At 48.4% G+C, this 24934-nt stretch overlaps 1 protein-coding gene across 1 annotated transcript; it reads left to right on the forward strand.

Annotated features, from left to right (window-relative positions):
• Positions 1 to 1382: 1382 nt before the first annotated feature.
• On the forward strand, positions 1383 to 17487 carry SSC4D (scavenger receptor cysteine rich family member with 4 domains). Its single transcript, XM_053367795.1, has 11 exons — positions 1383 to 1395; positions 1581 to 1616; positions 2672 to 2977; positions 5479 to 5550; positions 6972 to 7286; positions 8493 to 8573; positions 9684 to 9761; positions 10874 to 11185; positions 12080 to 12157; positions 14095 to 14422; positions 15661 to 17487. Exons 1-10 carry the CDS (start codon positions 1383 to 1385, stop codon positions 14409 to 14411), a joined length of 1608 nt encoding a protein of 535 aa, XP_053223770.1. The 3' UTR covers positions 14412 to 14422; positions 15661 to 17487.
• The last annotated feature ends 7447 nt before the right edge of the window (positions 17488 to 24934 follow it).

Here is a 24934-nt window from a genome sequence, read left to right on the forward strand (position 1 = left end):
ATCCAAACATAGGTTCCTTGATCTCAGGAAGCACCCTGCAAAAGTTATGGTATTTTAAGAGGTGTCCTACTGCACGGAGAACAAACACATTTCCAAAATATTGTTACAGGTTGGGGGGGGGCAAATTCCCTTAAATTCCTGGGTGCCAGATCCTCCCCATAATTCCTGGATTTAGTAAGGGTCAAAATTAATCAAGGCTTGATTCAACTTTTCCAAGCATTGAAACGTAACTAGATTTAATTATGCTAAGGAGCCAAGCCAGCTCTGCAGGGGACAAAAGCCAAGGATGGCCATCAAGGAAACTATCAGAGGGCAAAACTGGCAGGGAAGGGGGGGGGCTTCTTCGCTGGGTGCTAGTGGGCAGAGGCAAAGGCCAGGTTTAGGGTTTCAACCTTGAATGAGGTAGGCTGGGGGGAGGTCCTTAGCACTGAGAAGGAGAGGGAGGGGCAGACCTCTGTGTGAGCTGGGCATGACAGGCTGGAACTAAGACACACAGAGGATGGCTTTTTGCTGTCTGTTGAATCCAGTACTGCCCTTAAGACCCAAATCGGATGGGAACGCTCTGCAATCCCTCTATCTGGACTGAGGTGGCATATAGGTGTAAATAGAACCATATAACATAAGGACACTGCCATCTCTGCTGTGCCCAATTTCTGAAGGAAACACAAATCCTGGGTAAGTGCCTGGAACCCATGAAATCTCATACTGCTCAGAGATAAGGATAGCATGTAGCAATATATAACAGGGAAACAAACGGATAAGGATGATATTTGCAAATTTTTTAAAAAGATTCCTTAAATCTATAGGGCCCAAAGGCCGAGATCACAATACCCGCTGCCCAAACAACTCACCATGCAAGTTGTTGGGGGGGGGGTGCGCGTCGCAGCACACTTCACATCTAGGATGGGAAATTTAGAAGTTGTGGGTATGTTGTTGTTTTTTGAAATCCCCAAATGCTTTTTTCACCTTTAGATTTGGGCCAAGGTTAGTTACACTGCATGTTAATAGGAGAGGATCAGGTATCTAATCTGCGTTGAGTGACCTTAAACATCATCCTCTGCACGGAATCATAAAAGCAGTTCTGTCCCAGAGAACCCATCAACCACATCACGGCTTCTGTTTAATTGTGGAGCTCAAAAGCTGTGTTTTTTTGGTACCACAGTATTGTTATACACTGGCTGCACAAGCCCTGAGCCCTTTCAGCTCAGACTAAAACTGCACACCTGTACTCTTGGGATGGCCGATGGTGAAGGATGATGGGAGCTGGAGTCCAACCACATCTGGAGGGTTACAGGGTCCCCATCCATGAATAGGCATTTAGAACTGATCTGTGTGGTTAGAGCATCTGCTTTGCATGCAGAAGGTCCCAGGTTCAATCCCTGATGGCATCGCCAGGTGCGTCTGGGAAAGAACCCTGTCTGAAAATCTAGAAGGATGCTGCCAGTTGGTGCAAACAGTACTGATGCAGATGGACCAAGGATCTGACCTCGCTCCCAGGTACAAGTGCTCAGAATTGCATCTTTAAGTGTGTATCCGGGGTGGCATTCAATCTGCCTTAACTTTTATTTTCTCCATTTCAGCCAGTGGCTCTGAGGTTGCACAGGTGCCCGTTCCAGGTGAGCTCTTGTTGCGAAAGAGAAACCAGCACTTGAAGCTTTGTCTTATAGATCACTGTAGAGATCTGGGAAAGGGTTCCTAAATGATGCCTGAGTTGTTGCTGAATCCTTGCCCATTTTAGCTTCCTCCTGCAAGCCCCTCCCATTGCGCCTATTGGACAGTGTCCATGATGTAATGGGCAGGCCTGTCCCCCGGCCAGTGGTGGCTGGTGCCCATTTGTAGGGTGGAAGGCAGGGAGCCCAACAGTAGGTGGCGCCAGAGGCAAATGATTGAGTCAGAGACAATTCATTCCAATTTTGTCCCTACCCTCCGTCCTGGTCAGGGCTGGAGTCAGGTCACCGATGCCAGTGAAGTTAACTCTTCATTCAAGTCAACCGAAATACAGCTCAGGCCTAGAAGTCTCAGCAACCCTTTCTGGTTGGTCTTGCGCTGATGACACAGTTGTGAGGACTGAAGGTCCCTGCCTTCCCACCCCTCTCTAAGGCTCCTCCTCTCCAGGGTTTTCCTATGCAGTCTCAAACTGTGTCTGCGCACAACTAGTCTCTGTTCTTTTCATTTCTCTGTGCGTCCTCAGAGACCAGGGAGGAGGGGTGAGGATCGCAGCAGGAGGGGAAGATTCCCTGGACTCTTCAGCTGCCTCTTGATCTCACCCTTCTGCAGCCTCTGCTTTCACTTCAGAGTCTGAACTGCACTCTGCCACAGACTCTTCCTGCTCACTAAACCCTGTTGCCTCTTCAGCTTCTGATGCCTTCCAGTCTTCTCCACCTTCTCCCTCTGACAGCTCATTGTCGTCCCTCCACCACTCCCCAAGCTCTGAGCCTTCTCCTCTTGGGGGTTCCCTTGGGGGTTCCCCAGCTGGTGCCCCCCTCCCCTCCTCTGCATCCAGCCAGTCCATGACAGCCCTGCTGAGTTCCTCAAGGGCAACACTGGGACTAAGGAGGAGGAACGTGGCAGCCAGTTCTACACTGTGGACTGCAGGCAGGCAAGGGAGGGCAGGTTGAATTTGGCAGGGTGTTGTCCCATTTGCTCTAATGGACTGGCCTTGTTCTCCCAGAGGTCCGGCTAGTCAATGGGCGCAGCCGCTGCCAAGGACGCGTGGAGATCTTCTACAACAACACCTGGGGCACGGTGTGCGACGACGACTGGGACATCGTGGACGCCAATGTGGTCTGCCGCCAGCTGGGCTGCGGCCATGCCATCGCCATGCCGGCCACCCTCTCCTTCGGCCAGGGGCGTGGGCCCATCTTCCTAGACAACGTGGACTGCAAAGGCAGAGAGGCAGCCCTCAGCGAGTGCAGCAGCCACGGCTGGGGCATCCACAACTGTTACCACTACGAGGACGTGGCTGTCACCTGTAATGGTACAAAGGTTTGGGTCTGTCTGGTGGCGGTAGTAGGAGGGAGAGGGGTGAAGCAGGCTTATTTACTGCATTTCCCCCCGTCCCCAGAGCTCAAGGTGGGACACGTGGTTCTCCCATCCTCATTTCATCCTCACAACAACCCTGTGAGGTAGGTTAGGCTACAGGAAGTCAGCGACTGGCCAGAGGTCACCCAGTGAGCTTCATGGCCAAGTGTGGGCTTTTAACCCTGGTCTCCTAGGTCTTTGCCTGACACTCTAACCACTGCACCACACTGTCCTGCAGGGGAAACCACTAAGGAACCTGTCAGGGAACTGCCATCGGAGAAACAGGAGGTGAAAGGGCTCACAGAGGCTGAGAGAGACTTATCAGCTGAGGAGGGAACCAGCAGGGGGAGAGGAGGAGCTCCAATGGAAAGTGAGTCGGAGGGAGGGCTCAGAGACACTTCCAGCGAAAATAGTGGGTAGGTTTCAGGACCTCCCATAGGGACACCCACTCCTCGCCGGAAACTGTCACGCCGAGAGTCCAGAAGACGCGTTTCCGTTAAGGAACTTTTATGCTGGAAGAAGTTCCGTAAACGCCCACTGTCTGATTCTACAAGCGACTGACGGAGCCATGCTTAAGGAGCTCCGTCACAGACAGAGGTTTGTGGACTTAGCCAAACTCTGAGGGACTAGGACTTTATGCACAAGCAGCTCATCATCCCATCACAGAACCCTGTGTATCTTAAACAGGGTGGAGGAAAGGCTGGATAGAAACATAAAAAGTTATGACGGTAATAAAAGTGCATGGGGATTAAATGATATTTCTAAAGAGAAAATGATGATGATGGTGATGATGATGATGATGATGATGATGATGATGATGATTAATATACCGCCCTATACTCAGAGGTCTCAGGGCGGTTCACATAAAAAGATCACAGTATATAAAATAAAAATAAATGCAATAATCCAATAATACCCCCTCCCACAAAGAGCAACATTTTAAAAGGGTATGGGATGTTGATCAGGTCAACCAAAGGCTTGGTTAAAAAGGAACGTTTTTGCCTGGTGCCTAAAGGTGTAGAATGAAGGATACCACATTTGTTTGACTGCTGTTTTGATTTCTTACCTCCCCCCCCCCACGAGGTTGCAGGGTGGGTTACAGTAATTTAAAATACAATATTAAGATCAGTTACGGTTACAAGAATAGGGTGGGTCCTATATATTTGTACAAACACCCCAATCTCTGAATGCTGAAAGACTTCCAGGTTCAGTTTCCTTGGAATGAATGTCAGTGGAGACTGGTGTCTTTAGGATAGATGGTTTTATTTACACATATATACCACCTGAGCATAGGATGGAGGGGCTCACACTCCTTCTCTCCAGGGTCTTTCCCACGCAGTCTCAGGCTGGGTCTGCACACAACCACCCTCTGCTCTGCCCATTTACCGTATTTTTCGCTGTATAAGACGCCCCAGACCACAAGATGCACCTAGTTTTTGGAGGAGGAAAACAAGAAAAAAAATACTCTGAATCTCAGAAGCCAGAACAGCAAGAGGTATCGCTGCGCAGTGAAAGCAGCAATCCCTCTTGCTGTTCTGGCTTGTGTGATAGCTGCGCAGCCTGCATTCGCTCCATAAGACGCACACACATTTCCCCTTACTTTTTAGAAGGGAAAAAGTGAGTCTTATAGAGCAAAAAATATGGTAATTTCTCTGTGTGTCCTAGGAGGCCAGCAGGAGGGGAGCAGTAGGAGGTTGAGAATCCCTGGCCTCTGCTTCTGCCTTGGAGTCTGAACTGTGCTCTTCCACGGCTCTTCCTGCTCACTAAACCCTGTTGCCTCTTCAGCTTCTGACACCACCTCCTCCCAGTCTCCTCCTCCTTCTCACCATCCTACCTCCGATCTTCTGGCTCTGAGCCTTCCTCCCCTGGGGGTTCTCTTGGGGGTTCCCCAGCTGGTTTCTCCCACCATTCCTCTGCATCCAGCCAGCCCATGACATTTGGACATCATTTAAACGATATGAAAGCCCGCCTCTAAGTTGTTTGCATAAAATATTCATCAGAAAATAGTGATGAAATCAACATACTTTAAAGACAAGCAGACATTTGTTAAAAGTGAAATATAGATAAAATCAACAGTTTTATAGAAAAAAACAAATGTACCTAATAAAATTACAGGTGTGCCTGAATAGAAACATTTTTAGCTGGTATGAGAAACAATAAAATGAAGGAGCCTATTGTAACCACCCTGAGACCTGTTAGTGAAAGGCAGAAAATACTAATAAATATTACTACTACTACTACTACTACTACTACTACTACTACTACTACTTCTAATAGGCGGTCAAATGTCATCAACCACAATGGATTTATCTAAGAAATTAATTGAACAAGTTGACTGGCTCTGCTTAAAAGGTTGGAGGTATACATGTTTGCATGCATAGCAGAGGGCAAGCAGATACTGTTGATGGAGATGATTGACTGACATTCACCATTCTGTTGGGTTGTTTGTTTTTGCAGAGCTGTTGCCCACCCAAGCATCCAGAAGACCAATCAGCAAAGCGGCCACCGCCTCGTTGCAAAATGGGGAAAGTGAGTGCTTTTTGGATTGACATGAGAAGCTGTCCTCAGCTAGCACGATTCGCAATAGCAACACAATACATGTACATAGTGTTGCTGTTATTCATATCTTAAGGTAAAGGTAAAGGTACCCCTGCCCGAACGGGCCAGTCTTGACAGACTCTGGGGTTGTGCGCCCATCTCACTTAAGAGGCCAGGGGCCAGCGCTATCCAGAGACACTTCCAGGTCACGTGGCCAGCGTGACATCGCTGCTCTGGCGAGCCAGAGCCACACACGGAAACGCTGTTTACCTTCCCGCTAGAAAGCGGTCCCTATTTATCTACTTGCACCCGGAGGTGCTTTCGAACTGCTAGGTTGGCAGGCGCTGGGACTGAGCAACGGGAGCGCACCCTGCCGCGGGGATTCGAACCGCCGACCTTTCGATCGGCAAGCCCTAGGCGCTGAGGCTTTTACCCACAGCGCCACCCACGTCCCCTATTCATATCTTAACTTATAATAAAAATGTAAAGGTCTCATCAGGCTGCAGTTCTTATGACTGCCAACAGGTGGCGCTGCAAACTGCAGTGCGATGAGAGGCTGTTGCTGCTACTGGTTGCCTTCCTCATCCCTGGTTACCAGGTGCTGCAACTGCAGGAGGGGGAATGAAGGAGAGAAACTGTTTGTTCCCTTTTTCCTGCTGTAGCAGCTGATGCCGCCACTGCCGCCAATAATGAGGAAACAAAGGAGAGATAGTCCCCATCCCCTTGCTCCCTGCAAGGCCCTTTCCACCTGGCCTAGGGGGCAGGGCCCGCACACACCAGCCCTACTGAAGAGGCTCCTCGTGAGGCCAGAGGAACATCACCCGGCTAATGTTTTATTGATTTATTGATTTAATATGCTGTAAACTGCTTTGAGATTTTTATTAAAAGCGGTAAAGGTAAAGGGACCCCTGACCATTAGGTCCAGTCGTGACCGACTCTGGGGTTGCGGCGCTCATCTTGCTTTATTGGCCGAGGGAGCTGGCGTACAGCTTCCGGGTCATGTGGCCAGCATGACTAAGCCGCTTCTGGTGAACCAGAGCAGCGCACGGAAACGCCGTTTACCTTCCTGCTGCAGCGGTACCTATTTATCTGCTTGTGCTGGCATGCTTTTGAACTGCTAGGTTGGCAGGAGCAGGTACTGAGCAACGGGCGCTCACCCCGTTGCAGGGATTTGAACCACCAACCTTCTGATCGGCAAGTTCTAGGCTCTGGGGTTTAACCCACAGTGCCACCCGCGTCCCTATTAAAAGCGGTATAGAAATTAAAATAAAATAAAAACCACTTGCACTGCAGCCACTACTAAAATGCAGGTTCCTTTCTTGGGCTTCCCTTAGCGGAGGCAGTCTGGATGATCCCAGGGGTCCCTTCCAAGTCTACAATTTGTACCCTGACTCTCCCTATCCCTCTTCCAGGCGATGGGAGCATCCGGCTGGTGAGCGGCGCCAACTCTTGCCAGGGCCGGGTGGAGATATTCTACAAAGGGAACTGGGGCACGGTGTGTGATGACGACTGGGGGCTGAGCGATGCGGCCGTGGTGTGCAAGCAGGTGGGCTGCGGGCACGCTGTAGATTACAGGACCAATGCCTACTTCGGCTACGGCACAGGGCGCATCCTCCTCGACAACGTGAATTGCGACGGGAGCGAGCCGCACCTCTCAGCCTGCTACAGCCTGGGCTGGGGCATCCATAACTGTGGTCACCACGAGGATGCTGGCGTCATCTGCTCAGGTGGGTGTACCCCTCAGGGCTTGGGGCAGCCGGGCAGGCGAAGGGGCCAGCTGCCCTGTGTGGGAAGTGCTGTAGCCTAGTGGTTAGAACATCTGCTTATAGGCAGGAGGCCGCAGATCCAGTCCCCAGAGGCATCCGCAGGTAGGGCTGCCAGTCAGTGTAGACAATACTGAGTTAGATGTATCTGTTTGACTCCATGTGAGGCAGCTTAAATCAAATCCACCCTGTGCAGAACCTTGGAGAGTGCCAAGATTTGCTCCCATTGAGTTGGAAAGGGCCACAAGTGTCACCTAGTGTGAACCCCCTACAATTCAGGAATCTTTTTGCCCAATGTGGGCGTGGTGCTCAAACACACAACATGGAGATATAGAGTCTCATGCTCTACTAGCAAGATCTAGGGATGGAACAAGGCCTTTCATCTTCCCAGAGACCAGGAAACTCAGAGACCAGGAAACTTCCCAGAGACCTAGGACCCACCCCTTTCCCGAGGGGAGGAAGGCCTTAAAAGGGCAATCCTCTTGGTCAGAGGCTGACACCCTGGCTCCTCGCTGCTTGTTAAACCACTCTATCAAGGCCTCTTCCCAGGGAACTCTGGGAATTGTCATTCCGTGAGGGGACTAGGGCACCTCCTAACAATTCTCAGCACCTTTAAGGAACCACAGTCGTGGACTGGCTGGATGCAGAAGAGTGGGGGGGCACCAGCCGGGGAACCCCCAAGGGAACCCCCGGGGGAAGAAGGCTCAGAGCCAGGGAAGTGGTGGTGGAACAACAATGCGTGGTCAGAGGAAGAAGAGGCGAGGAGGAGGTGTCGGAAGCTGAAGAAGAAACAGGGTTTAGTGAGCAGCAAGAGGCTGGGGCAGATTGCTGTACAGAATCTGAGGCAGGAGAGGAGGGAAATCAAGAGGCAGAGTGAAGGGAGGCTGCTGAAGAATCCAGGGAGTCTCCCCCTCCTGCTGTGAACAGCTCCTCTTTCCCCTGACTAGACAAAGGAGCCTAAGATTGCTTGGGAAAGACCTGGCGTAGGAGGAATCTTAGGGAGTGGTGGGAAGGCAGGGGACCTTCAGTGTTTGCAACTGCCTCACTGGGGCAAGACCTACTGGGAAGAGCTGCTGGGAATCTCTAGGCCTGCACCGTTTGGGTTTCTTGAATAACACATTAAATTCACTGACTTGCTTTGATTGATGACCTATTGTTGTCTCTTTCCAGGTCTCGGGATGACCACGACCACAGCTGCCACCACCTCAGTGGCTCCCAACTATGAACAGTCATTCACTGATACAGCCACAGGTAAGGGAGAACCTGCTGTTGCTAATCCCACCTACCACAAAACCCCAACGGGGACAGTTTATGTTTCCATGACTTCAAAGATATAGGAGCACACTTGTGTTATCTGCACACCTGGGACAATGCTGGTTGTGATCATAGATTGGTGGTGGAGAACTTTTAGCCTTTGGGGCCTAGTTAGATCCACCAGACCCTAACCCCACCCCTGTCATAGATGCAGAAGCCAGTTCTCCACTCCAACCCCAATCTGGTGAAATGGGAAGAGAACCATATTTGACCCATTGTTCCTGGGGAGGGGGGAAAACCTGAAATGAAACTTTGCACTACGTAGAAATATAGTGTTATAGGTCTGGCGGATCCGTCTGGATGATACCTGTGGGTCCCCTCCAGGCCTGTGATCCTGTACCTAGTTAGGTTTAGAGTCTAGTAGAAGAGGCTGTTGAACCAATTTCTTTGTAAGATAATGGCCTGAGTTTGGCCAGTTGAGTACTGCCATGCACGTGTCCAAAGAGGCTGCTCTGTTGCCATAGAGACAAATGGGTGGGCCTTTTCCCACCTCACCTGCCTGAATGCCACCTCCTCCTAGGATGGAGAACAACAGGCCAAGGGGAACATTATGTGAGGGTTGGGGAGAAAGTTTTTGATTGCTGCTGGAAGCTGGAGATACATAGACATGCCTTGATCTGTTCTTGACCCAAAACTGTGAGTTTGAGGCTTCCCTGGAATTGAATGAGGAAGCAAGATCTGGTGAGATGTTGATGCTACGAGCCCTTCCATCCTTTGCTCAGACTGTATATATGTGTAAATAAAACCATATACCTTAAAGACACCACCATCTCCACTGACCTTCATTCTCAGGAAACCAAACCCTAGGCAAGTGCAGGTACCTCTGGAGTCTCTCACTGCTTGGAGATTGGGGTCCTGATAGCTGCAGATCAAATCTCTATTAAAGGACCAGCAAGAGAGGTGCAGTTAAAAAGATAGTCCCAGAAGCTGAGGTCAAAACACAGAGTTGCCTTCCTGCTTCATGGCTTGCCCATCTGTGTCCAAAGGCAACTGGTGGGATGTAATTGGAGGCCGGATGTTGTGATGTGAGGATATGTCTTTTTGCAGTCACAGATGGTCGAGATCAGCCTTCTCCTGAGACTGAGGTGATGGTGACCTCAGCCCTTCTCCTGCTAGAAAGAAGAAGTAAGTTTTTGTGTGCCCTTTGTCGATGGAAATAAAGCTTCATCAGAGATGTAGAAATCTGCAAAGAAGAGATTGAGAGAGCTGGAGGTTGAGGCGACGGTCATGGGAAGGTGTTTATTTCAGACAATGTGAAAACAGACCCAGGAGCAGGAAGGATGAAGCCCTGGTGTTTCCTCTCTCGTCCCATAACATCCGCTTTGTGTCCATATAAGCGACAGGGAACCTGAGCTCTCCTGGTGTTGTTGCACTACGATTCCCATCAGCCCCAGCAAGTGTGGCCAGCAGACAAGGACGATGGGAGTTGTAGTCCAGCAACACACTTACAGTCACAGCCCCACCCCCAATGTCAGGTTTCTATAGTCCAGCTTTCCCTGTCCCAGCAACCCCTATTTCGCAGTCCTTGGTAAACCACTGCCCCCGTTTCCACCTCCATACATTATGCTGGTGTGAGTTGCTAGCGCTGAACTTTCTCCAAGTCCCAGTCCCTACTCTCTGCATCTCTGAAAGAGTGGGAGGAGGCGGCGGGTGCATATTGTCTGCTGTGCACACAGTTGTCTAAGTTTGTGCATGGGCACTGAGGCCCCTTGCTTAGAATCATAGGCATAGAATTATAGAGTTGGAAGTGGGGCTTGAGAGTCATCTAGTCCAGCCCCCTGCAATGCAGGAATATGCAGCTCTCCCATACAGGCATCAAACTTACAACCTTCGCGTTATTAGCACCACTCCCTAACCAACTGAGCTATCCAGCAACTATTGATACAGGCTGTTTCTAAAACAACAGAATTCATGAGGGTCAAGGCCCCCTTGCCAGTACTCTTGCCACTCTCTGAAAAAGTGAAACAGGGGAGAGAGAAAAATCAGGAGCCGGAATGTCCACAAGGTCCCAAATCAAAGGAAAAGTGGACGTGAGGGATGAGTTGCATAGAGTTGTAGAGTTGCAAGGGATCCCGAGGGCCATCTGGTCCAATTCCCTTGCAATGCAGGGATCTCCGCTAATGTCTCCCTGACAGATGGCCACCCAACCTCTGCTTAAAAACCTCCAAGGAAGGAGAGTCCACTACCTTCCATAAGTCACTCTGGCCTTTTCTCCCCTTCCGTTTTCTGACCAGCAGGTGGTGGCATACGATTAGCAAACGGGAACAGCAGTTGCCAAGGGCGGGTGGAAGTCCTGTACGGGGACTCCTGGGGGACGGTCTGCGACGACGACTGGGACTTCCCCAACGCCCAGGTGGTCTGCCGGCAGGTGGGCTGCGGCTCAGCGGTGGTGGCCACCGTGCTGGGCTACTTCGGCTACGGCACTGGACCCATCCTCCTGGACAATGTGGACTGCGCCGGCACAGAGACTGACCTGTCTGACTGCTTCAACCTGGGCTGGGGGCAGCACAACTGCGGGCACCACGAAGACGCTGGCGTCATATGCAGAGGTGAGAGGGACAGGGGGTAAGGAGGGGTTGTGGTTTCATCGTAGGGTTGAAAGCCCCCCCACCCCCAAGGGTGATCTAGTGCAACCCCCTGCTGTGCAGGAATCACAGCTAATGAATCCCGGACAGGCAGCTCTCCAAAACCTCCAGCGGATCAGAGAATTTTGGGAGATAGAAATGACCTGGTGTTATAAAATGTAAACAGCACAGGTTCCTCTGGGATGCCTCCAAGCTGTCAGTCTTTTGCAGGAGGGAGTTGTGTGTTTATCAGAATCTTAGTTCTGCGTGATTAAAGGGGACCAAAGTTCTCTTGTCACCCCAGCACAACAAATCCACATAAAACACACACACACACAGAGCAGACTTTTTTGTGGTGTGGAAAACGACTGAGGAATAATGCACTGAAAAGTGTGGAATGAATGTATGATTAACAGCAAGACATGTAAACAGCTCATGAGGGAATCAGGACAATTGCTCCTTGTCACAGGCGCCACCTTTTAAAAATAAAATAAATGCATGGTAGGAAGTTGGACTAGAATAGATGGCCCTTCCAACTCTCCAATTCTCTATGAAGTCAGTGTTTTTCTTTCTAAATAAACTTTCAAGGTTGGGTATTTTATTGTCTTGTTCCACCATTCCTCCAAGGTGCTCAAAGCGGCACGCATACTTCCTGCCCTATATTATTCTCACAACAATCCTGTGAGGTGGTCCCTCAGTGACCTTCCTGGCTAAGTGGGGTCTCCCAGGTCCTAGTACAGGTCCCTGAACCCCGGTCTCCCAGGTCCTAGTACAACTCTAACCACTGCACCGCACTTCCCAGTGCCTTTCTGTGTGATGTGTGTGGGGTGCGTGTCTCTATGCTGTTAAATGTACCCCTTGATTTTTACCTGGTCCCAGGTGCAGAAGAATCTGGAGATCTCTTCCAAGAAGACCCTTTTGCCACCACCACATCAACCACCACACGTCCCAAGGATGGTATGTGGGGCACAGGGCCTCTAGCTCCCCGCTTGCTGACTCTCAGCTGAAACCCCTGGTGTTTGCCAGGAACAGGGCAAGAGGCTGCTCTAGGTGGCTGCCTAGGGCAAGATTTCTGAGGGGGCAGCACTATGGTCACAGAAGAGGGATTGTCTTTTCTGAGTACAGCCTTCCATGTTACAGCCCTTCAGGTATTTGAAGATGGCTATCGTATCTCCCTCTCAGTCTTCTCTTCTCCAGACTAAACATTCCCAACTCCCTCAAACATTCCTCACAAGGCTTGGTTACCAGACCCTTCATCATCTTGGTCTCCCTCTCTGCCTGCCTTCCAGCTTGTCTATGTCTTTCTTGAACTGTGGTGCCCAGAACTGGTCCCAGGACTGCAGGTGGGATCTGACCAAGGCAGAATAGAGTAGGATTATGACATCCAGTGATCTAGACATTATACGTCAGCTGATGCAGCCTGGAATCACATGAGGTGCTTTTGCTGCTGTATCGCACTGTTAACTCATGTTCAGCCTGGGGTCTACTAAGACCCCCGGACCCTTTCTGCATGTATTACTGGTAAGCCAGGTGCCCCCCATCTTATATTTGTGCATCTGGTTATTCCTGCCAAAGTGCAGAACCTTACATTTGTCCCTGATGAAATTCATTTTGTTAGTTTTGGCCCAGTTTTCCAATCAGCTAAGGTCATCCTGAATCCCGATTCTGTGTTGTGCAGTATAAGCTTTTTTTAAAAAACACAGTATTGTGATGGATGAGGTGCCTTTGCTTGATCAAACAGAACAGTGGCCCACAAAAGTTGAACCCCCAGGCCTGAAAATTACACAGGTATTCCCTTGCTTAGCTTTACACATACATAGAAATTAAGTCACATTCTCAGAGAGAAAGCGTGCCTGTGTTATTCGAGCTGGATGCCTGATTCAGCGGGAATAAGAAGGTACCTGCTCTCTATCGGGCTCGCTTGAGGCTGAGTTTTTCCTGCACAAGCATTCTTGACACGTCCTTAATACAGTCTGAGTAAGCAGATTCTCCTAATATCCTTAATGCACTCCGAGTAACAGGAATCAGAAGATTTCCCTTACGGTAGGTGGGGGAACAGATTTGCATAAAGATGCCGGAGAAATTATTCACAGCCAGAACAGTGAACCGTCTAGAGCTGCGGTGGACAGACTCCTCTTTGGAGGAACTCTGAGCTTGTGCAGAGCGCATTATTATTATTATTATTATTATTATTCAAAAAAACCTATTCATTTTATAACACAAATAAACAACACAAACAGGAAAGCAAACAATACAAACAGACTCTTTTCTTATTCTTATTTTTTCTAAACATTGTTAGGTGGGCTTCCCCAAGTCCCCCCATCTGATTTTCATTTTACCTCATCTTTAGCAGTTTACATATATCATAATTTCTAACCATTTTTTTATCATACTTACTTTAACTATAAAAACCTTCACATTTTATCACTTGCAAATAATACTGTTTTAAAATACCCTATCTTCTACTTCTAACCCTACAGCCTAAATCCACTTCCAAAGCTATTCTAAGATTTAAATATTAACATATTTTTTCAAATACTCCTTAAACTTCTTCCAATCTTCTTCCACCATCTCTTCTCTCCGGTCTCGGAGTCTCCCGGTCAGTTCTGCAAGTTCCATATAGTCCATCATCTTCACCTGCCATTCTTCTATAGTTGGTAAATTTTGTTTCTTCCAATTCTTCGCTAGCAATATTCTCGCAGCTGTTGTGGCATACAGAAAAAAAAGTAACATTGTGCAGAGCACATTATTGTCTCAGCTGAGGAGCAACAGGGAAAACTGGGTGGTGGCTGGTGGCACAGCCATTGAGTTGGTGGGGCACAGATTTTTTGGGGGGGAGGGAGCTTCACTTAAGCCTTGTGACACCTGCCCCCCTCTGTTTCTCCCATTTGCAGGCTTCCTCCGCCTGGTCAACGGGAGCCACCGCTGCGAAGGGCGGGTGGAGATGTTCTACCTGTCTCAGTGGGGGACAGTGTGTGACGATGCTTGGGACCTCAAGGACGTGAAGGTGGTGTGCAGGCAACTGGGCTGTGGGGGGGCCTTGGCCGCCTGGGGGGAGGCCCGCTACGGCCAAGGGACCGGCTACATCTTCCTTGACAACCTCAAGTGCAAAGGCGACGAGAGCTCCCTGCTGCGCTGCTCCCACATCCGCTGGAACGTGCACAACTGCGACCACTCGGAAGACGCGGGAGCTCTCTGCAGGCTCCTGTGATGCGCCGGAAGGTACGGTCTGAGCCAGGCCCTGATCCAGGCAAGGGCAGGCATGCGCTTCCCCTGTTCCCAAGGAGGCTTGCATGCAGCTTATCTGCTGGGGTTGATGGGTAGGGGTGCTACCTGAGAGAGCTGGCTAGGAACCGGACGAGGAGACGTCCAAAGGGTCATTGGCGGGGTGTGTGGGTCTGCTTGGGGGAATCCAGCTTCTCCTGCACCTCCTCCTTGACCTCAGGTTCCAGGTCTAAGCAGGGGTGGATCCTGACAGTCAACTCTTGCCTGTACTGCAGCGCCACCAGAGCTGCAAGTGGCCACAGGGTGGTATTTCAAGTCCACGTGGATCAGGTGACTTGCCTGGTTGCTAAGCAATGCCCCACCCCCATTTCAATAGGGACAGAATTAACCCTTAAGGTACAAACGGAATGACCTGTGCCGCTGCACTTCCAACACAATCGGCTATAGGATTTCTGGGCTGTGCAATTAAATTGGACTTGTCCAATTGGACTTGTCTTAAATTGGACTTAATACAAATAACTTGTATGAAGTTATTTATTTGAAAAGTCAAACGTAAGCGCATTAAATAGATAAATAAATATATAAATAAATAACGGATTAATGCAGAAACAGGGTGGGATGGATTTATGAGTGAACCTAAGGCTGTGAATGGATGGATTAAAATGGGGGGAAAAAACACCACAAAAACTTGATTTCGGTAGGTGCTGTTTGGCAGAAATATGCCAACAGGCTAGAACTTCTCAGAAAGCAGCATTCCTATTTTAGAATACAGTGACTCTCAACTCATGCTGGGGTTATGTTCTGGGGATAATGCATAAAGCCAAAAATCGCGTATTGTGTTTTCAGTGGCAGGTGGGGTTTCCAAAATCCTTTCCCCCGGATGACCTCCCCCTTTCCACTGCCCCGTTAATTTTTTTTTGGGGGGGGGGCAAGTGCATAAAGCTGAATGCGTGCAAGTTAAATGTGCCTAAGTTGTGAGTTGCCTGTGGCCATATCATCTGAAGAGCCTTTGCAAAAATGTAAAATGAAGCTACCTATTTAAAAATAAAGTGGATTCCCAAGCATTTGCAGAGGAACCATCAGCCCCTGTCAGACACAGGTATGGGATTGGAGGCGGCGGATGCCTTTGAGTTTGGCTACCTTCCTGCTCTCCGTTTTAAAGAATAAGCTTGTTTCAGGAGCGGTTCCTGCCTCAGCTCAAATTAACTGGGCAAAATGGGCCCTTCCTCTTTCAGACGGATGTTGCCAGCCCTCGCAAGGACAGCGCTCCAGTTGTGGGAGCCTCAGTTTCCTCGGACAGTGGCTGAAACCTTCTCATTCCAATGGTGCCTTTGCAGCTTTTGTGTGTGCCTGTGTACACGTGTGTAAATCTCTGTATAAAAGTTGGCGTGTGTACCTGACATAGAGAACACCCTCTACCCCACTGTTGCAGCCAGGAAGACTGCTTTTCGCTCATCGCCTCAGTCAGGGGGTGGGGGACCCTCTTCATCCCGAGGGCCGCATTCCCTCATGGAGTAGTCTGCCGGGGGCCAGGTACCGGTGGTGGGGCAGGGCACAGACAAAAGTGGGGGGACGGACACAAAGGACAGGATTCTTTCCTTTGTCCAGCAGGCTGTGTTCCAATGGTGCACAAAACCTGCCAGAGGTTTCTACACCTTTGCATGTACATTTCTCCACCATCCAGCGAAGCAAGCGGTCAGTTCATGGCTTAAGGACACATTTCAGCCAGGAAGAAGCACCTGAGGAGGGAGCAGAGCAGGCCTGAGGCACTGCGGAGAGATGTAGCGGGAGTCCCAGGCCACACTCACAACACCATCCATTGAAAGCACTCTTTGACACCTCTTCAAAGAGTCATGGCTTCCCTCAAAGAATTCTGGGAGATGGAGATGGAGTTCATTCAGGGTGCTGGAAGTTGTTAGAAGATCCTTATTGTTCTCAGACCCTCCAAGGGTCCCTATTTCCCAGGACAGACTTAGATTAACAGAAGCCATCCCAGAATCATCCCGGCATGTCCCACTTTTCCTCAGGACGTCCCTACTGTATTTTCATCAGAGGAATGTTGGAGGGTATGCGCCATTAATGAGTCATGGTTCCCAAAGTGGTTTAACGGTCAATCCCTCTTCATGGGTAACTGGGAATTGTGTCTCTGTGAGGAAAACGGGGGCCACCTAATAATTCCCAGCACCCTGAACAAACAACAGCTCCCAGAATTCCTTGGGGGAAGCCATGACTCTTTGAGGTAGCATCATAATGCTCTCTGTGAGGGGAATTGGAGGGTATCCTGACAACTCTCTGCACGCTTTACCAGCTACAAACTTGCCCCAAAGAAAACTGGGAGCTGTAGTTTGTTAAGGGTGCTGGGAGTTGTCAGGAGACCGCTAATGCCCTCACAGAGATACATACCCCAGAGCCCCCTTTGAAGAATATTTTTATTAATTTTCCAATAAAAACATCCAATTAACATCTCCAATCATAATCCAATTAAAATAAAAAACTATTATTATTTTTTATTGAAGAGGGGTTGATTGTTAAGCCACTATGGGCAGGGCTGGCCCAAGACATTTTGTCTCCTGAGGCAAACCACCAAATGGCACCCAATTCCCTGCCAGGGAAGGAGGGGAAGAAGGGGTGAGTCAAGATCTACATCAGGAACAAGGGGGGTGGGATAAAGATCTATATCAGTATCTTCTGCCCCTGTGGATCCTGCCACCTGAGGCGGTTGCCTCACCTGGTCTCATGGGAGGGCTGGCCCTTACTATGGGAATTGTAGCACTGTGAGGGGAATAGGCACCTCCTTAACAAACTACATCTCCCAGGATTTGATGGAGTTGAAACCATTTTATCGGGAATAATCTCTAACATTCATTCAGAATGAATAGAAGAAAGGAAAACACCAGAAATTTGTCTTTGCAACAGCAAAGGAAAGGAGATGCTGGAGATTGAACCTGAGAACTTCTGCATGCGAAGCAAGGGCTCTACCACGGAGCCCCAGCATTGCAGGGGGTTGGACTAGATGACCCTTAGGGTCCCTTCCAACGTGACAATTCTGCGATTTCCCTGAAATGAAGAAAGGGTTAAAGCCCCTTTGCAGTTTTGGGAGAGAAAGGAAACATGCCTGTAAGCTCCGCTTTCCTCTTCTTAATGCTTATTTAGAATATCCAAAGCTAAGCAGACACATATCCTCCTTCCAGGGAGCAACACGCAGGCTCAGCGGTGGAATTATCATTCCATTCAGTTTATGAAACACCTTCCAGGCGAGTCTCAGTGTGATTTGCAAACCAGCCATGAAAGCAACGGAAAATGGTTTTTTTAAACAGTACAAACAAATAACTAAAGAGAGGTCTTAAAAAGCTACATGCCTAAGGCAGAGAGCTTTCCATCCATCTGGATTGTTTCTGGAAAGCGCAGATAGAGGGCGCCAATGAGAATTCTGTTCCACAGAAGCAGGGGCCACCACATTGAAGGCCTGCTTCAGTGCAGGCTTTTGAGATCTTTGACCCACGCTGGGTGTGTAAGGGATAAAGCGGACCCTCAAGTCACCAGGTCCTGAAACAGTGTAGGGACATATATGTCAGTACCTTGAAGTCGGCCCAATGGCAGACTGGCAGCCGATGCGAATTCCGCAAGCAAGGTGTTATAAACAGGCGGGAGTTTGCCCCCCCGCAAGCGATCTATAGCCCTCCTCTTCTGCAGCCCCTGGATCAACCTGAGTAATCCATGATTACTTAGAAGCAAGCCCCTTTCAGGTACCCAAGACTTACTGCCAGGTAAGTGGGCACAGGACTACAGCCTTATTCATTAAAAAATAAAAAAAATCCTCCTTAACGTTTGGTGCTGGGTTCTCCACCCCCCCTCCTCCCAACCCACATATAAGAAATCATTTCCATTGTGTGTAGAACTTAATTGCTTTTCAGTCACCCAATGTAAGCCAAGTCTGCGGCAAGAAATGGCCGTCTTAGCAATAGGTAAACTGAGCCAAGGGGGGGGGAGAGGAGAGAGAGGGGGATTGTTGCTCAAAGTGCAGGATTGGCTCAGAATAAAGGAAAAGCAAAGCCCCCAGCCATGTAAATATATGTAATTTGGGTGGGGAGGGAACATGGGAAGGGGAAAAGGGGGAGAAAGTGTTTGTATAATTCTTTTGTTAATATTTTAGTGTGCATATTCCAGGATGTCATTTTTTTTCTTATATGTTCTTTTTGAATAAATAAAAGCTCTTTCAAAACTCTCTCTTGCTTGGTTTCTCTCTGTTTAAAGACACGGTGTGTGTTCACGTTAGCGTTATTTTAGGTTTTGTCATGTCTGTATCACATCTTTCTTTCCAAAGAGTTCAAAATGGCATGCATGCTTCTCTCTCACCCCACAACAACCCTGTGAGGTAGGCTTCAAGGCAGTGACTGGCCCAGGGTCACCCAGGGAGCTTCATGGCCGAGTAGGGATTTGAACCCTGGACTCTACCAGGTTTCTAGTCTGACACACTAACCACTGCACCACACTGGGTCTCTCAGCACAGAGCACAGGGAAGTTGCGGTCCTCCCGCCCACATTTCAGAGCTCTTTAGTTAGTTAGTTATTTAATTTATTCATTTGTATCCCACTTCTTTCTCTGAGAAGCTCAGGGTGACAGACATGGTTTGCCTGTCCTTATTCCGTCCCCACAACAACAACCCTGTGGCAGATAGAAGACTTATTCATGCAGCGCATAGTTATACTTTGGAACTCCCTCCCACAGGAGGCAGTGATGGCTGCCATCTTGGATGGCTTTAAGAGAATTAGACAGATTCTTAGAGGAGAGGGCTTACCATGGGAGGGCTTAGCTCATACCCTCCAGCATTTCTCTGATAAAAATAGGGACGTCAATAATAATAATAATAATAATAATAATAATAATAATAATAGTGATTATGATGTTATTAGTTATACCCTGCCCATCTGGGCACCTTCCAACATATATAAAAACCTAAGAAAACATGAAACATTTAAAAACTTCCCTGTACAGGGCTGCCTTCAGATGTCTTCTAAAGGTTGTACTGTATAGTTACTTATCTCTTTGGCTCAGGAGTCGCATAACTCCATGCCCGCCAACAATTCTCTGATGAAAATAGGGACATCCTAAGGAAAAGCAGGACATTCCGGGATCAAATCAGAAACTGAGATGGCTTCTGTTAATCCGGGACTGTCCAGGAAAAAGGGGACCCTTGGAGGGTCTGAGGACAACAGGGGTCTTTTAATAACTCCCAGCACGCTGAATGAACTCCACCTCCCAGAATTCTTAGGGGGAAGCCATGACTCTTTGGAGGGATGCGGGTGGCGCTGTGGGTTAAACCACAAAACCTAGGACTTGCCAATCAGAAGGTTGGCAGTTTGAATCCCCGCGACGGGGTGAGCTCCTGTTGCTCGGTCCCTGCTCCTGCCAACCTAGCAGTTCGAAAGAATGTCAAAGTGCAAGTAGATAAATAGGTATCACTCCGACGGGAAGGTAAACAGCGCTTCCGTATGCTGCTCCTGGTTCGCCAGAAGTGGCTCAGTCATGCTGGCCACATGACCTGGAAGCTGTATGCCGGCAAGATGAGCACCACAACCCCAGAGTCGGTCACGACTGGACCTAATGGTCAGGGGTCCCTTTACCTTTACCTTTATGACTCTTTGGAGTGGTGTCAGAGTGTGCCCTCCTCAAGTCCTTTTCCCTGGCTGCAGGGACGTCCGAAGGAAAAGCGGGACATTCCAGGATCAAAACAGAAACCAGGACGCCTTCTGTAAATCCAGGGCTGCCCCTGGAAAATAGGGACACTTGGAGGGTCTGTTATCTGCCCCGCCATATTTTATTCAAGTTGGCACCCCTGCTGAGGGGCTTCTGCCACCTGAAGCAGCAACCTCACCTGTCTCATGGTTGGGCCGGCTCTGTCCCCCCCGCCCAGCTACCCTCTACCCCAGGCACCCCCAAACTCAGCCCTCCAGATGTTTTGGGACTACAACTCCCATCATCCCTAGCTAACAGGACCAGTGGTCAGGGATGATGGGCATTGTAGTCCCAAAACATCTGGAGGGGTGAGTTTGGGAATGTCTGTTGTACCCTCAGCAGAGGCCAGGGACATCCCTGATGGAACCTTCTGTGCCCACCTTAATCAGCCCCTTTTATGCAGACAGCTCAGATCTGCCTGGATCAATAGCATCGACTGGTTCCTGCTTCATCATCTCTTAGGAGGAAACGGTGGCCCAGAAGACAGAGAGGGAGATGAATATTTCACGAAGTCTGAAGCAGAACCGGAGGTTATTTTCGGGCTGGATTTACAGCCTGTCGAGAGCAAGGCACAGGCAGGCAAGAGGGAGGGGGGCTTAGACGAGGACAAAACGATCTATCCTCCCAGGAGAAGTGGCAAGGCAGCCAGGAAAAATTGGGAATGGGGAGGGGGTCTGCAGTTTGGGGCAGAAGGCTCTCTGGAGCCTTATTTTAGGACACAGTGGTTTTATATGCTCAGGGAGTGGGACACAAATCACGGCTCACCACCACTGGGAGCTAGTTAACACCACCCTCAAAAATTCATGGACAAGACCTGGCAAACACTCATATTCTTGTAATTCCACCCCCCCCCCGACACCGCTTAAGATTCTCCTCCATCTCCTGCATGGGGCAGTCATTTACTGTCTCCATGTTCCTGAAGCATGCAGCAGAGAATTTTTAATTTTGTTGATAAAGAAATACGACTTAAACGCAGGCTAAAAAAGGAGTGAAAATTGTGGGCAGGGTGTTTCAACCCAGAGGCTGGTTGACAGACTATCTCATTTCCTGCGGGGGGTTAAGATCAACAGTAGGTATCTCCACTTTCAGAAGTTATGGGGTGCTGGCATCCCAGAAAAGGGCCTCCTCTGTGGCCGCCCCAAGTTGTAGAATTTCCTCCCCACAGATGGTGCCTTTAGCACTTTCATTACACAGCTTTTGTCTCTCGCTCTAACCACTACACCAACAAACCCTCCAAGTGTCCCTGTTTTCTCGGGACATTCCCGAATTTACAAAAGACACCCCAGTTTCTGATTTGATCTTGGAATGTCCCACTTTTCCTTAGGACGTCCCTGTTTACATCGGAGATATGTTGGAGGGTAGGGAGTTATCTGATCCCCGAGCCATCTGAAGGCAGCCCTGTATTGGGAAGTTTTCTTAACGTTGAATGTTTTCTTATGTTCGAAGCTGGCCAGAATGGCTGGGACAACCCAGTCAGATGGGTGGAGTATAAATAGCAATAATAATAATAACAGCAATACTAATAATAGAATAAAGATAAAGGGACCCCTGACCATTAGGTCTAGTCGTGGCCGACTCTGGGGTTGCGTTGCTCATTTCGCTTTATTGGCCAAGGGAGCCGGCATACAGCTTCCGGGTCATGTAGCCAGCATGACTAAGCCGCTTCTGGCGAACCAGAGCAGCACATGGAAACGCCGTTTACCTTCCCACCAGAGCGGTACCTATTTATCTACTCGCACTTTGATGTGCTTTCGAACTGCTAGGTGGGCAGGAGCAGAGACCGAGCAACGGGAGCTCACCCTGTTTGAACCGCTGACCTTCTGATTGGCAAGTCCTAGGCTCTGTGGTTTAACCCACAGCGCCACCCGCGTCCCAGTAATAAAATAGAACGTCCTTATTTTCATTGGAGAAATGTTGGAGAGTATGCACCAAATCCTGGCTCCATGGTGATCATCACTGTCTCCTTTTGTAGCTGGTGCTCATCACTGCCTCCTGTGGAAGGGAGTTCCATAGTTTAACTATGAGCTGTGTGGCCTGACATGAGACCTTAGGGTGAAGGAAGGGTGGGTTAATAATAATAATAATAATAATAATAATAATAATAATAATAGATGTAGGACCTTGCCCATGGCTGTCTTGCTAGCTGCAGCTGGTGCCTCTGAGCCTACTCTTCGTTTCTTCTCCTTGCATTCCTGCCGCAGAGTTGTTAGTAACGCAGGCCTGCTATTTTAAGGAGCTGCAGAGTCACTGGAGCAATCAGCACCTCAGGTTTCCGAAGCACAGCTGGCTCCATTGCTGCTGCTTCTCAGAAGCCAAGAGCCTTTTTGGCATGTGGCCATGGCGAGGTCTCTCGCACAGAGAATCCTGAGCAATGGGAATGGAGCCCTCCGAAAGCTTTTGAAAGCCACCTGGACCCGTCTGGACCAGGACATTCTGCTGCTTGCAGGGCTGGGCTAAATGTTGCCTGCCCCGCCCTGTTCCATGCATAGAGCTCTGACCTGATTGGTGATGGGAACGGCGTCTTCCACTATGCCTGCAGTTATCAGGTCTGGACCATCCCAGGCCTTGAGGTTTCAGAGCCCAAACCTAAGACCTAGCAGTGGGTCCTGGTGATGCCTTTGAATCTATGCAATAATATGCAGAGACGGAGGTTTATTAGGAGAGGCTGGCCTGAGAGCCTCTGCAATAATTTGCAGAGATGGAAGTTAATTGGGAGAGAGGAAGAGGGCGGCCTGAGAGTCTATGCAATAATCTGCAGAGATGGAAGTTAATTGGGAGAGAGGAAGAGGGTGGCCTGAGAGTCTATGCAATAATTTGCAGAGATGGAAGTTAATTGGGTGATGGGGAAGCAGAGGTGCACAAACCCCCTCCCCAGAGAATCTGTGCAATTGCATCTGGGTCCTGCCGGGCTGCATACACAATCTTCTTTAAAAGTTGGGGTTTTTTTGTTTAAAAAAGGAGTTCTTGCCCAACTGGAAATTCAAGCACTCTCCCTGTTACTTGGACTGGCTAGATCAACCAGGAAAATTCAGGCCAGCTCTACAGGGTCTGGCAACCACACCAGTGGGCAGCAGGGGAGATTAGATGGTACTTGACAAGTCAGGTGACACATACTCAGTTCCATCTTCCAGTACTTTTCTGCCATGTCCCGTATTCTGCCCCTCCCCGTCAACATCTGCCACCTGAGGCACTTGCCTCACTGCCTAATGCTTGAGCCAGGCCAGCATGTGGAGCATCTCAGAACCTGCTTGCAGCCATTAGGCAAGCAATGTTATAGCAGAACCTTGAGCATGGGCAGAGTACATTTATCCCACAGGACTGCTGCTAATGGTCATACATTTAGAGTGAGGCCAACAGGCTTTCAGGGCAGAAGGTATGCTTCCTTTGGGTGTTCTTCAGCCTCATTGTCACTTGGTTTACAAATTATTATTATTATTATTATTATTATTATTATTATTATTATTATTATTTAAAAAAACAGTGAGTGATTCAGCATCCTTAGCTATGGTGTTGCCAGCCAAATGCCAGAGCTGCCTCCACATTTTGTGCTCTAACTTTCTTCAGAAATGTCAAGGTAGTACACACAGACACACACACTTGTTTTAACTGTGTTTATATCTGATTTTATTATATTGTCAATCAGTAGCTGTACATGTGAGAGAATGTTCCTTAAAGTTTTTACACTGACGGTATGACTTCCAGTACATCACTGAACTGGGACTTTTCTCCATCTCTGGTGAGAACGCCCACAAGATTGCTTTCTTCCGTAATAAAATTCAACAGGAGATATAAAATATTATTAAAGCACATATTAACATTTCTCTCCAGTTATCCCTCCTAAATAGGTGGGCAGAAACTATGAAGATGTTTTGCCAAAAAGGAACTTTTGACATGGATGCTGGTGGCTGCCAAGATCCCTATGGCACAACCATGGAAATAATTTTTAAAAATCTGAATATATCCTTATGCTATAAAAATCTTGGGAATTAAGTAATCCTCTCCCCCCCAGTTTATACATTATGAGTCTCTAAGGGACAGGAAGACCCGGATAATTTCTACTCAGTATAGTGGGATTTTAATTCCTACAGCTTTGTTTCCGATTTACAGGTATGCATCACCCACACCATCTAAAGAAATATGGTTATCATTAGTTTTGATAAGGGGTTATAATTTAGTATGTTTAGGTTTTGTATGCCCTGCCTTCAGTTCGACATTGAATTTCTGTTATTGTATACTTGTCTCTGCAGTTGAAAACTAAAAAAACAAAAAATTAAAAAAAGAAAAGAACACGAACAAAAATAATAAATAATAAACATTTTTATTTTATTTTATTTTATTTTAGACTATTTCATTTTTGAAATTAGCTAGGTGGCTTACAACAAATATATATAAAACCATACAGTAGAAACATATTAAAAAGATTAAAATAGTCATCAGTTAACCATTATGAAAATATGTATTCTTAATTGCCTGCATAGGCCTGGCAGAATAGAAAAGTTTTCAGCAGGTGTTTAAAAGTTAAAACAGAATAATCATAATGACAATTTTTAATTTCTGCCCTCCTCGGCTATAAAATAAAATAAAAGTGGCTTGAATGTCCTCGACTCAATGCAAGAGGACAGAATAGCACAGCCCCCAACCTAGGAAGCAGAATTAGCAATTCTGTGCACACCACGAACTTAGCTAAATGATGGTTCCCAAGGTATAATTTGTTAATTTTCTGTTTATATGTACTCAGTTGATACATCTTGCACTTCCATAAACGTCCACATT

The sequence above is a fragment of the Podarcis raffonei genome, chromosome 15 (genome assembly GCF_027172205.1).
Source record: "Podarcis raffonei isolate rPodRaf1 chromosome 15, rPodRaf1.pri, whole genome shotgun sequence".
Lineage (NCBI taxonomy): Eukaryota > Metazoa > Chordata > Lepidosauria > Squamata > Lacertidae > Podarcis > Podarcis raffonei.